The 13,983-nt window shown below is 48.2% G+C and overlaps 1 protein-coding gene across 1 annotated transcript in view; it reads left to right on the top strand.

The window, feature by feature from the left end:
• Positions 1–13,983, top strand: part of acss2l (acyl-CoA synthetase short chain family member 2 like) — a gene marked incomplete at its 5' end in the record, with an annotated part of 44,707 nt that overhangs the window by 10,199 nt on the left and 20,525 nt on the right. The window contains 2 exon segments of the mRNA XM_034182629.1: positions 6,760–6,892; positions 8,722–8,778. Coding sequence (XP_034038520.1) covers positions 6,760–6,892; positions 8,722–8,778 — 190 coding nt within the window.

The following is a 13,983-nucleotide window of genomic DNA, read 5'->3' as shown; positions in this document are numbered from 1 at the left end:
GGCCTGGCTGCCTTTTTGTTTCTGTCTTTTGGTTTTCCTTCCAGGTGGCTTGCATTTGGGACTGAGTGGCTGTGTTGCTGAGGTTATCAGGACCTCACCCTGATCACCTGCGGCTCGTCAGGACTCACAGCTGAGGTGCATCTATATGGATTGGAACATGGTGGCATTTAAGACTGGAGTATACAGTGTGTATTTGCCAGAGACTCGACCTTGTGACCAGACGGGTGAGATCGTCGTCTCGGGAGCCATCTCATCATCAGTGGATGCAGAGAACGTCCAGGGTTTGATGCACGGTCTGTGAAAGAGGAGGGGGTGAGGTCTCACGCTCGTCAGCACACTTCCTGAGGTACGTTAGATTTTGTGACTAACGTTTATACAGTCAGTAAATGTGGTGTCCCTCACACCTTATTATATTGAGCTGTACGTTAGTCATGTATCGGCTTCCACTGCAGTGGAGTTTTGTGAACTGGATGTTCCATGCCTGCAGGTTGGGAAGCTGATTAGTAATTAAGCCAGGAAGTGTTTGCTGTTTATGTACACCTTTGAGTGGTCTCTCTGTGTGTAGAGTGTGGACTCACATAATGGTTCCTTCTTTCACAGACTCGGTTTGTTGCGGCCACCTGGGGGGGTGTCGGCGGGGTCCTTGGGTCCGAACGGCTTCTGGCTCCGGACCGTTAGCGCTGCTGGGAGCGCACCACGCCAGACCGCACACTCTTTTGTTGTTTTGTATCACATCACTGTTATGTATTAAATTCAGTTAGCCTTTGTACCGTGCTCTGCTTATTTCATACTGGGTCCTTCAAACGCTGGTCGGTTCTCCGAGCTGCGTCCGACACATAACATGATCATGTGGTTGTTGTGAGTCGTTTCCCTGATACTGTATATATGTGTTTATTTGAAATGGGACAATGCATATTAATGAACATAGTTGAGTCTGGAGACGTGGAAAACTGGATGTATCCGCAGTGAAGCTGATGACCTTCACGATGGTGAAGGGTCCTATAAATCTGTCCTTAAGCTTCTGGGATTCCGTTTGTAGAGGTATGTCCTTTGTGGATAACCAGACCGCCTGCACTGGTATGCAGGGGCCGGGGAACGCCGGCGGTCTGCATGGGCCTTAGCCCTCATCCGGGCTCTGAGCAGGGCAGAGCAGGCGGTACGCCACACCCGACGGCACTTCCTCAGATGGGCCTGGACCGAGGGCACCCCGACCTCTCCCTCCACTAGTGGAAACAATGTGGGCTGGTACCCCAAACACACCTCAAACGGGGAGAGGCCGGTGGCAGATGAAACTTTGCTATTATGAGCGTACTCGATCCAGGCCAGATGGTCACTCCAGGCCGTCGGGTGCACGGAGGTCACGCAGCGGAGGGCCTGCTCCAGTTCCTGGTTCGTCCGCTCTGCCTGCCCGTTCGTCTGGGGGTGGTACCCAGACGAGAGACTGACGGTGGCCCCCAGTTCCCTGCAGAAACTCCTCCAGACCTGGGAGGAGAACTGAGGACCACGATCCGAGACTAAGTCCAATGGAATCCCATGCAGACGCACGACATGGTGGACCAGGAGGTCTGCAGTCTCCTGGGCCGTCGAGAGCTTCGGGAGGGCCACGAAGTGGGCCGCCTTGGAGAACCGGTCCACTATCGTTAAGATGGTGGTGTTGCCCTGGGACGGCGGGAGGCCCGTGACAAAGTCCGGGCTGATATGAGACCAGGGGCGACGAGGCACAGGCAGAGGCTGGAGGAGGCCTTGGGCCTTGTGATGGTCGGCTTTGCCCTGGCACAGGTGGTGCAGGCCTGGACATACTCCCGGACGTCGCTTCCATAGACGCCCACCAGAAGCGCTGCCGGACCACTGCCACAGTCCTTCGCACCCCTGGGTGACAGGAGAGCTTGGAACCGTGACAGAAGTCAAGGATCGCAGCCCTGGCCTCTGGTGGGACGTACAGTTTGTTCTTCGGACCTGTCCCCGGGTCCGGGCTCCGTGTCAGGGCCTCCCGGACGGTCTTCTCCACGTCCCAGGTAAGGGCGGCCATGACAGTGGACTCGGGGATGATGGTTTCAGGGGGGTCTGACAGCTCGGTCTTGACCTCCTCTTCGTGCACCCGGGACAGGGCGTCAGATCGTTGGTTCTTAGTCCCGGGGCGGTAGGTGATCCGGAAGTCAAAACGCCCGAAGAACAGCGACCAGCGAGCTTGCCTGGGTTCAGACGCTTCGCGGTCCGATGTACTCCAGGTTCCGATGGTCCGTGAAAACCGTAAATGGTACCGATGCTCCCTCCAACAGGTGTCTCCACTCCTCAAGAGCCTCCTTCACTGCAAGAAGTTCCCGATTGCCGATGTCATAGCTCCGTTCAGCTGGGGTCAACCTGCAGGAAAAGTAGGCACATGGATGGAGAACCTTGTCGGACTCCCCGCTCTGGGACAGCACGGCTCCTATCCCTGAGTCAGAGGCATCCACTTCAACAACAAACTGGCGCTTGGGATCGGGCTGCACCAGAACCGTTGCAGTCGAGAACCGCGTTTCAACTCCCTAAACGCGGCTTCGCACTGATCCGACCAGGTGAAGGGGACTTTTGTGGAGGTCAGGGCTGTCAGGGGGCTAACTACCTGACTGTAGCCCTTGATGAACCTCCGGTAGAAATTTTGCAAAACCGAGGAACTGTTGTAGTTTCCTACGGTTCGTTGGTTGGGGCCAATCTCTCACCGCCGCAACCTTGGCCGGATCAGGGGCGACGGAGTTGGAGGAGATGATGAACCCCACGAAGGACAAAGAAGTGCGGTGGAACTCACACTTCTCGCCCTTCACAAACAGCCGGTTCTCCAACAACCGCTGTAGTACATGCTTGACATGGGTCTCAGGATCCGGAGAAAAGATGAGTATATCGTCTAGATATACGAAGACAAACCGATGCAGGAAGTCCCGCAAGACGTCATTAACCCATGCTTGGAACGTCACGGGCGCGCATTGGTGAGGGCCGAACGGCATGACCAGGTACTCAAAGTGACCTAACGGGGTGTTGAATGCCGTCTTCCACTCGTCTCCCTCCCGGATCCGAACCAGGTGATAAGCATTCCTAAGATCCAATTTCGTGAAAATTTGGGCTCCATGCAGGGGCATGAACACTGATCCAACAGAGGTAACGGGTATCGGTTGCGAACCGTGATCTCGTTCAGTCCTCTGTAATCAATGCATGGACGGAGTCCGCCGTCCTTCTTGCCCACAAAAAAGAAACCAGCACCCATCGGGGAGGTGGAGTTCCGGATCAACCCGGCAGCTAACGAGTCCCGGATTGTAGGTCTCCATTGATTCGCGTTCCGGACGTGAGAGGTTGTACAGCCTGCTGGACGGGTACTCAGCGCCCGGTATCAAATCAATGGCACAATCGTACGGACGGTGCTGGGGGCAGCGTGGAGTGCCAGATCCTTGCTGAAGACGTCAGCAAGGTCGTGGTACTCGACTGGCACCGCCGCCAGATTGGGGGGGACCTAAACCTCCTCCTTAGCTGTCACACGGGTGGAACCGGGATCCTAAACACTCCCGGTGGCAGGTTTCACTCCACTGCACCACAACCCAGACAGCCAATCAATCCGGGGGGATTGTGTTTTAACACCCATGGAAAACCCAAATCACTCGGGAGGTAGAAGGTGTTACATAAAACACAATCTCCTCCCTGTGATTCCCAGACACCACCAATGTCACTGGCTGTGTCTGGTGTGTGATATAGTGGAAGAAGGGTGCCATCTAGTGCCCGCACCGACAATGGTGACGGTAAGGCCACTAGAGGGAGCCCAACCTCCTTTGCCCATCTGCTATCCAGCAGATTCCCCTCCGACCCCGTGTCTACCAGTGCTGGGGCGTGAAGGGTTAGATCCCCACTCAGGATCGTGACTGGGATTCGTGCAGATCGTCGGGGTTTCCCACGTGGGTGTTGTGACCCCACCCTTAGCCCAGTCTCTAAGGACGAGTGCTGTTGTTTTGACCGTTTGGGGTATTCTCTCTGTATGTGCTCGGTAGAGCTGCAGAGAGAAAACACTCTCCACGGATCAGCCTCCTTTGTCTCTGATCTGATCGTTTTTTGGCCCTGCTCGTTTCCATAGCAACGTCAGCAGGGGCTAGCTGTGTCACGTGGAGAGCCTGGCAGTGGAGCGTGGGGAATCGGCTTCCTTTCGGACCCGGGAGGAAGAGGGACGGCTTGTGCCTGGCCACGCCCATCGCCTCGTTCCGTCGGTGTCCGTTTAAATCGGTTGTCTAACCGTATAACCAGGTCGTAAGCCCATCTAAATCCCGCGGGCTCGTCCTTCGCCACCAGGTGCTCCTTAAGGACCAGAGACAGTCCGTTACAAGGCGGCGCGGAGCGCAACAGCATTCCAGCCGGCTCGCGCTGCCGTGATGCGGAAGTCCACTGCATACTTCGCTGCGCCCCCTACGCCCCTGCCGTATCGACTAGCAGCATCACTGAAGCGGTCTCGCCTCTATGAGGGTGGTCGAACACCTGTCGGAACTCCCTCACAAACTCAGTATAAACCGTTAGGAGCCGTGAATTCTGCTCCCAAAGCGCCCGTAGCCCAGGCAACGTGCATCTCCTCAAAGCAAATTGATCACATTAAGCCACCCGGCTGGCGTCTGCTGCGTACATGACGGACGCTGTGAAAAGACGAGCGAGCACTGCATCAAGAAGTCCGCGCACATCTCCACACAGCCTCCGTACGGCTCCAGAGACTATGTATGCTTCAGGGGAGGTGGGGGGGTTCGTTGAACGACCAGAGGAATGTCTGTTTCTGGCATTCGGTCAGCAGGAGGAGGTGCTGCAGCAGCGCCCTGAGCACGCGTTCACCTGGGCGGTGAGAGCCTCCATCCTACGATTGAGAACACTGCTCTGCTCGGTAATTAATAAATCCACCGAGCGGTAAGGCGTGTTTAAGATGTGCTGCAGCTCACCCAACACGCCTCCTGCTGGCGCCTGTGCACCTCCGCTCTTCCATTGGCTGTTCAAGCGATGGTTGACGCCCCTCGGGATCCATGACGCTGGCCAAGAAATCCTGTTGTGAAAGTGTCGTGACACGGACCCACAACAGGGGGCGTTAATGAACGGACAATGGAATAGCCAAAAGGTAATTTAATGTTGTGAATCACACAACGATGTTACAGACAATAACAATATAGTGACTGTCAATCATACATCAGGTGACGTGTGGGCAGGCTCGACGATAGAAGACGCCTGGCGAGAGAAAAGCCGGATCCACACAGCTTCCACTGCCAACGGAGCTGAAGAACAACCGGAGCCGCCAAGCCCTGCGCCCCAGGTGGCCGTGTCTTCAGCAGTCAGACCCGGTACTGCTGGCAGAGAACAGAGACAGTCCAGATGAGTGTGAGGTCGCACCCTCAGTAATCCCACAGTCTGTATTCAGTAAAGGAGGGAGAACCTCCACCTCCAATCACACACTCGTGCAGCTCCTGAGTTAACCACTTATCTGAGTGGGGTGTGAGGCGAAGCCGTCGCAGGTCCACACCAAACGCCAACTCCGCAGATAAGGCACACCACAGGGAGAACGGCTGCAAAAAGAGATCAGACTAATAACTCAAAGTTTAAGTCAGCAGAGAAAATTACCTGATTGGTAGTTGATTTCTCGGCGAGGCGGTGGAGTTGCAGTCCGGCCTTTGTAGTGGTGGTGATGGGTGACAGCTGGGTTGATAGGTGACAGCTGTCACTTCCAGCGGCTTCCGACGCCCTCTCGGCTTGGAGCCCCCCACTCCAAGCAGGGCGGCCATCTGGTGGTGGTGGGCCAGGCAGTACCTCCTCTCAGCAGCCCACACAACAGTTACATGTAAATATCCTGGATCAGGGTTTATTCTAAGGATTTTTACACTGCAGAAAGCCTAAGATTGATGTTATGACTCTTACCAAAGACACATAAGACAGCCAATGAGTTGCACTTACTTGAACATTGGTTTAATATTACAATGCTAGCCATACTTAAGTTAACTTTACGTACTTTAGGTTGTGTTGTTGTAACTTGAGGTTTATGATCTTGTACTTCTGGTATGACCCCTGGGCCGCCCTAGATTATGACAGTTTTTGCTTCTTTTGCTCATTGAGGTTTATAATGTCAGAAGCAATAATGGTTGATAATCCTAATTGTTTAAGTAATAAGTAACAATTGCATGGTTTACAATGTATAGTATGAATAGTAGAAGTAATATTATCTAAGTTATTAATAAATAATAATTATGTTTGATTACATTATAAATTTAATGAAAATAAAAATACATTGTTGCTGAGTGATCAGTGACTTCTGTTGTGGTTCAGTAGTAACATTATCAACTCTTTTCCTCATGGAAATTTGGAAAATTAAACAAAATGTGAAAAATAAATCTGTAAAAATGTAATATTTACAATTGTACAAATTTGGATTTGCAACTGCACATTTTCAATTTACAAACTGCACAAAAGGAGTACAACTGCACGTTAGGAATAAACCCTGTCCCGGATTATAGCAAGATGCTAATTTCCATCCGTAGTCCCAGTAACATAGAAACAGACTAAGAACACACAACATACCAAAGTAAATTAATCATGACAGAAAAACAATTAAAACAAAATACACATACAAATATTTACAATTCAAAGTAACAATCATTGATAGATAATAAGCAGCCTACAGGTGGAGGAACCAAAAGAGTTTTATGATGGGTGGTGAGGGGCAAAAGTACTGTATTAAAGTGATAAGTGCAAAGTGCTCCATGTTTTTTTGTTTTTTATCAGGTATGACCTCTCTAGCTTGAAGATTCTGGGAAGTGTGGGTGAGCCCATCAACCCAGAGGCGTGGCACTGGTACCACGAGGTGATCGGAAAGGGCAAATGTCCCGTGGTCGACACGTTCTGGCAGACAGAGACGGTAGGTTTCTGACTAATGTTGGACGACAACACAGATACTTTCACGGTAGGTTTCTGACTAATGTTGGACGACAACACAGATACTTTCACACTTCCCCCGTTCGTTTTGAGTGGTGTCAGATGTACCTTGGACAGTGGTCGAACCAAGAAACGTGGTCTCAGTACAGATCCAACTCAACTGCGGTTTGGTTCAAGGATAAATCCGACTTTTAGGTCAATAACAGGAAATTCCAGTAAAGTAGGCTGTGGCCCCTCCCCTTAGTAAAAGTACTATATAGGCCGTGCTGTCCATTGGTGCCAATATTTATCCCCGGATACTGTAGAGTGAAGCCGATGAGGGTCTATAACACCAGCCCATCTCAGGTTACTTCCCCAGCCAAGGCCGGTGTCCACAAACAGCTGGGTGGACTGAAACAACACAGACTAGTCTCTCCTAAAACAGATTAACATTTCTGCCTGGATTATTTTCATTCTTCTGCTTTCCTTCATACAACAATGTTGGCCATTTAGCCAACTGGAGTCTTGCATATTGCATGTGACATTGTTCCTGCTGGCATTAGTGCCATAATAATCCTGCAAACTTCTTTCACTGTTGACTCAGTCTGGATTACTCTTGGAATTGACAACATGGACATATTAGATGCACATCTGTCTCCAAATAATTAATTGCAACTATAGGGTGCGGCGCTTGATGTGGGTGAGGATGGCGGGACTTGTGCAAGTCTATGGTGCACTCTCAGTCATCTGTTGGAGGAGGACCTGGAGCCATGTGCCACCCGAGGTCCTAACTGATCCATTCCCACCTATGGAATGATGCATAATTGTTACAATTAAAATGCTAATTCCAATTCCAGACTTTGCTTTGAGCTTTCACAATGAACATAATCTAAAAACACACTTCAGCTCATTATTTTGTTCATGTCACTGTGTTTTTATGTGCTGCTCTAACTTCATTGCCCCTCGTGGGATTAATACAGTTGTTTGAAGTTGAAGAGTCTTGTTTGCTGTTGAGTATAGCAGGTAACTCAAAGGGATAAGTGCTGGACTACCAGTAATGTGGGTTTGGTTCCCACTTACACTACCTGCCTTTGCCCTTGGACAAGACACTCCATCTACATGCTCCCAGTCCACTGAGCTGTAAATGGGTACCGCCTTTGGCTGGGGTCAGTAACCTGCAGTGGGCTGGTGTCTCCTCCAGGTGGAGCTGTAGAATCTGATCTATTTCAGTCCATTCAGGGATAAGCACTGACACAATGGGCCTCAGGACCACAGCTGTAAGTGGCTACCAACCTTAACTGGGGACATAACCTGCAATGGACCAGTATTCCATCCAGGGGAAGGTAGAGTCTCATCAACTCCATGCTGCAGAATTCAGGGAAAGCCCCAACACTGATGGGCCTCAGGACCTCATTCAGCTTACTACCCAGCTGAAAACTGGTCCCAGCCTTTGCTGGGGACATAACCTGCAATGGACTGGTGTCTCCTCTAGAGGTATGTGTAGAGTCTGTGTTTCAAGCTTTGGAATCCAAGGATAGGCACCGGCACCAATGAGCCTCAGAAGGGCAACTATAAGTGGGTACCAACCTTGGCTGGGGACTTAACCTGCTGTGGACTAGCATTCCATCCAGGGGAGTCATAGACGCTCGTGCTCTCCATGTTACGGAATTCAGGGATAAGCCCCGGCACCGATGGGCCTCAGGACCTCTATAGCATTACTTCTTCTCTTCTTCTTGTTTATAGCGTTGGCCTTAATGTCCAATTAACTTCAGACCTGAGACAAGAATAGAATTCATATTCCCTCTAAAAACAGTTAACCTTAATCTTCTGCAGGGTGGGCACGTCTTAACTCCTCTACCCGCTGCTACGCCTCTGAAACCAGGCTCCACTGTAAGTGACACCATCTCCTTCAGCTCTCACTCTGAAGTCTCTGTGTGGCTTTTCTGTAGCTTGTATGTTTCTTGGACACGCAGCTGAGAATATGAAAAACATGTGCAGGAGATGCTTCATGTCTGAGGCTCCTCAGAAGCAGTTTATGATCATGAAGAAGCAGATGTTTCATGAAAGACTCTCATCAGTCCTCGTCTCTGATTCCAGACTTTGCCATTCTTCGGGGTGGAACCCGCCATCCTCAATGCACGGAGAACAGCTAGAAGCAGAGGCCGAGGGTTATCTGGTGAGTTGACCTGAGTGACCCAACTTTAGTAACTGAGCACAAACCAGTCAGGTCCATAAGTATTTGGACATTATGACTGACATTTTGGCCTCTGTACACTTCCACAGTGGAGTCACTATATTGTTATTGTCTGAAACAGTCAACATTTGGTTGTTGTGTCGACTTTCTGCTTCAATTCAGGGGGTTAAGTAAAAATATCATATTAACCATTTACAAATAGCAGCCATTTTTATATGAGAAGTAAGTGGAAAAAATAATTATTCCGACTGGTATCACTTCCACAAACACTGCAAAAATCAAGCATTTATGGCAATTTTTGTCACTAACTCTAAATTAATACATAAACAGGATTTTTATTTGAAACAAATCATGCATCTGGTCTAGATTCATATGTAGTAATATTATAGGCATAATATTGGTTGTAGTAACAGTACTATTGTATTTTCTGTGTTTCAGGTGTTCAGGAGGCCCTGGCCTGGAATAATGCGTACTGTGTACAGAAACCACCAGTGCTTTGAGAACACCTACTTCAAGAAGTTCCCAGGCTTCTATGTGACCGGTGATGGTGAGATTTAAAAAACAAAAAGCATCCTATGTAAAATGTAGCTGTCGAATTTTGCATCCATATTTTTATGTTTGTACCACAGAGGTTTCTGAAGTTAATCTGAAATGGATCTGACTGTAATTTGGCACGGTGGTCCTCTGTATGCTGGGCCAGTGGATACTTCAGTTTGGTTGCGACCTTACCAGAACTCTGAGAGTTACTGAGATTTAAACCTTCTCCAAGGTTGCATTTTACATATTGGAGTTTTTCTTCACGTCTGTCTAAATGTTTCTCATCAGCTGTTGTTATATTCCTCGGTCGACCCATTTGATATCACTCAGTACACCAGTGGTTCATTTCTTTTTTGAGACATTCCAAGTTGTGTTTATTTCATCAGACAAACAGGACAAAATATATTCATCTATAGACACGTCACTTCCGGCAAAGTGGCGAATCTGAAGGCGAGAATTCATACTTCCACGACTGGCCACAGGCTGAAAAAAGCTCAGGCTGTATTGCTTGTCTATTGAAATCAACTGGTTTGGTTTTGTCTCTAACTTGCTTCTATCAGCCTGGAACAGTGAGATTTATACACCAAGCTGACCTGAAATGAACCACTGTACATTAACTTGACTTTATTGACGAGTCTGACCCCTTTGAAAAGTGACCAAATTACTTGAATTTGTATCGAGTTCGCCAATGTTTTCATCGAGCAACAATGGCCACCAGAGGGGCTTGGGTAAAGTCCGCCCCCTCCCATTGCCATTTTTTCATGACCAAGACAAGACAACGATGAGAGTCAGTTTTCTAAAATAATGACAAAGACGATATTAACATGCCGTAATGCTGACACAAAAGGAGGAGACTAAAATGTTTTGCATGAAATGAAAACTGAAATAAAATCTCTCTTCATTTTCATCTGCAAGTTCTTATGCCTTCAAATATTTCCAAAATGTTTTGCATTCAGAATGGTGCGCAGCGGCTCTTCCACAGCCAGCCGTAGCCCAACCGCCCTGAATTAGGCTGGATACTGGCCGCCATTTAGGATCCCACTCCTAAAGGACCAATAGGAGAGCAGCGCTCACCCCACACCAAAGTGAGGCTGACGTCAGTATCTCATCAACCAATCACAGGGTAGGACAGAGAGACCATTATCCAGCCTAATTCAGGCCAGTTGTTGCAGCTAAGTCAGCTGCTGTAGTTCCTGTACTACTCCTGCCACCTTGTGGCTGCAACACAAAATTACATGGAGCAAACATATCTTGTCCTCACTGTCAGAAGGGAAGAAAAGCTTCAATATCTGGTCCCATTTTAAATATCATGAGACTGACAAGAAAACCGAATGTCTAATTGTATCTGATGGGAAACTCTGCGGATTTAAAATATCAGGGGAAAAACACCACAACCTTCAATCATTCAACCAGTGTATTTTGTCAAGTAATTTATTTCAGAGTGTACAACACTATATTGACTGAAATGGCAATCAGAAGTAATCTAAAGACTAAAATGTCTCAACTGAAATAAAACTAAAATGCAGTCAGTTCTCTTTTGACTAAAACTAGACTTAAAATGAACAGACTTTTAGTCGACTAAAACATGACTAAATAAAAATGGTATGTGAATGACCCAATATGACTAAAATAGTAGGACATTTTGAAACAAGACTAAGATTAAATTAAAAAAACAGGTGACAAATTTGTCCAATTTGGAACACTAATTCCAAATTGGACTAGTGCTGACTTAGTTTTCATCATATGACCAAAAGTCATATGTCCTCACAGTGGCTCGGGGCGAGGCGGTGATGGCTCATAACCCGATGGCTATGATGGTGGATGAAGGCTGCAGCAGATCTGGGATTTCCCAGCAGCCATCCATCCAGGCTGAGGATCTGTCACGGACTGTGTGTTTGTCGGCGTGTTACAACATTCCCATATTAAACAAACCCACGCACAGGTGTCTCTAGAATGACCCAGGATGTAGAGCTTCTATCCCCACACAATCTTCCTTGCCACCGAGTCATTGCCACAATGACTGTTCTTTTCAAACGGACCTCCTCCAAATTTAGTGCATACTGTATTCGAACCTTGACCCGAGTTTCTCTGACTAAACTAGATGTCTCAAACCTCACGCTGAAGAAAAGCAGAGGGTCGCCTCTCTGAGTCTGGTCTACTTGAGGTTTCTTCCTCAAATCATCAGAGGGAGTTGTTCCTTACTACTGTCGCCTGTGTTCTTGCTCTGGGGGTTGGTAAGGTTAGATCTTACTTGGGTGAAGCACCTTGAGGCAGCTTTGTTGTGATTTGGTGCTATAAAATGAAAATAAATTTAAATAAATAAATACATTGAAATTGCATAAAAAATGTTTTTGTCACTTAACACAACTTGATTTGCTTTTTCTCAGGCTGTAAACGGGACAAAGACGGATATTACTGGATCACGGGGAGAATAGACGACATGCTGAATGTGTCAGGTAGGAACACAGAAACATCTGACAGTATAATATCACCTGCTGCTACTAAAACTGACATGCACGTGTGCGTGTTCTAGGCCACCTGATGAGCACGGCGGAGGTGGAGGCGGCGCTGACGGAGCACCCGGGTGTGGCGGAGGCTGCAGTGGTGAGCCGGCCCATGAGGTGAAGGGCGAGTGTCTCTACTGCTTCGTCACCCTTTTTTTTAAACTCCATACTGTGACAGGTATTTGCTCTGTCTGAATGAAGAAATGGAGCAAACGAGACTCTGCTGTACTGCCAGCTCAGCAGTAAGGCGTGTTCAAAGATACGTCGTCGTCACCTACACGTGTGCCCTGTATCTCAGCTGTGTGTGTCCACGTCCATGTTATCAGTAATGGTTTCAGGTCACACCTTGGCCAAATAGCAGAACTGCCACATGGTGTGTGTGTGTGTGTGTGTGTGTGGTGTGTGTGTTGTGTGTGTGTGTGTGGTGTGTGTGTGTGTGTGTGGTTGTGTGTGTGCGTACATCGTTAATGTGACAACACTTGTTTCTGCTTCTGGTAGTTGTGGCTTGAATTTGCAGTTACTGGGGTTACTAGATAACAAATGCTGATATCATGAGAGTGACAGTTTGTGTTTTAGGAGATGACAGTAATGGGTCTCTAAAAAAAAAATCTGACCATTTTCAGGTCTAGGATTTTGATAGTCTTCGACACACAGGAGAACATCCATTGCGCAAGTGTATGTGGAGCATGACCAACTCCACTGTGCTGCTTACATGGTGCGTAATCTTAGCACAAAGAAAGGCACAAGGTGCAAAAGGGTTGTCACAGAATTAGTCATAGGTGTACTGTGGGCATAGCATGAAATAAATCAATCAGAATTTCAGCTGTCATTGTCCTCAAGAGACAGTACACCAGCAAATGGTGCATTGGTGGCAAACTCAGAAGTGAGAGGTTTTCTGGCAAGGAAAGATTTCTGCACATAAAGCGTTAAATTATGTGAGCTAGAGCCTTCTTCCTCATCCTCCTGAAACAGCTCCACCCCCCGCCCCCAATGTCTGTACCAGGTGCAGACTGTCGATAATACTGCCATCAGACTGTTGTAGGGCTTTGATATTTCTGTCCCACATGCGTTTTTCTTTTGGATGTTTGTAGATGGCAGTGTCGTCTACAAACATGTTGTTGATTTTGTCCATTCGGCTGCTCCCGTTGTTGATCAGGGTCACCACAGTGGATACAGCCAGATCCGCATCAGTATTTGGCACAAGTTTTACACCAGATGCCCCTCCACACACAGGTGCTGGTGTTCCAACAAGGTCTCCCATCCATGTACTAACCAGACCCCGCACTGCTTAGCTTTGAGATCTGATGGGATCAGGCTGACACAGAGCAAATTGACTGCTGTCATCTACAAACATCCAAAAGAAAAACTGTGTGGGACAGAAATATCAGTCTTATCTCCCACATGAGTTTTTCTTTTGGATGTTTGTAGATGACATTGTCATTTGCAGTGATAGAAGGAAACAGGTTGAGACTGGCTTAGAGAGGTGCAGATAGGCCTTGGAGAGAAAGGGAATGAAAGTCAGTAGGGTCAAGGTGGAGTACGTATGAATGAGAGGGTGCATGGTGGAATACTGAGGTTGCAAGGAGCAGAGGTGGTGAAGGTAGACGATTTTAATTACAAGACAGGAGGCAGAGCTGAAAATGCTGCAGTTTTCCTTGTGAGTGTTGGGGATGGACAGGGTTATGAATGAACAAATCAGAGGAATAGCACAGGTGGGACAGTTTGGAGACAAAGAAGTGAGCAGAGGAGCGACAGAGGGTATAATGGGAGAAGGATGCTGAGGATGGAGCCACGAGGCAGGAGGAGGAACGAAAGGCCTTTATGGATTATTTATGGACGTGTGCTCAATTACTTGTCCTT

Source organism: Thalassophryne amazonica, chromosome 12, assembly GCF_902500255.1.
Source record: "Thalassophryne amazonica chromosome 12, fThaAma1.1, whole genome shotgun sequence".
In the NCBI taxonomy this organism is placed as follows: Eukaryota; Metazoa; Chordata; class Actinopteri; order Batrachoidiformes; family Batrachoididae; genus Thalassophryne; species Thalassophryne amazonica.
The sequence above is the reverse complement of the archived record's forward strand: the minus strand, read 5'-3'. Positions and strand labels throughout refer to the sequence as shown.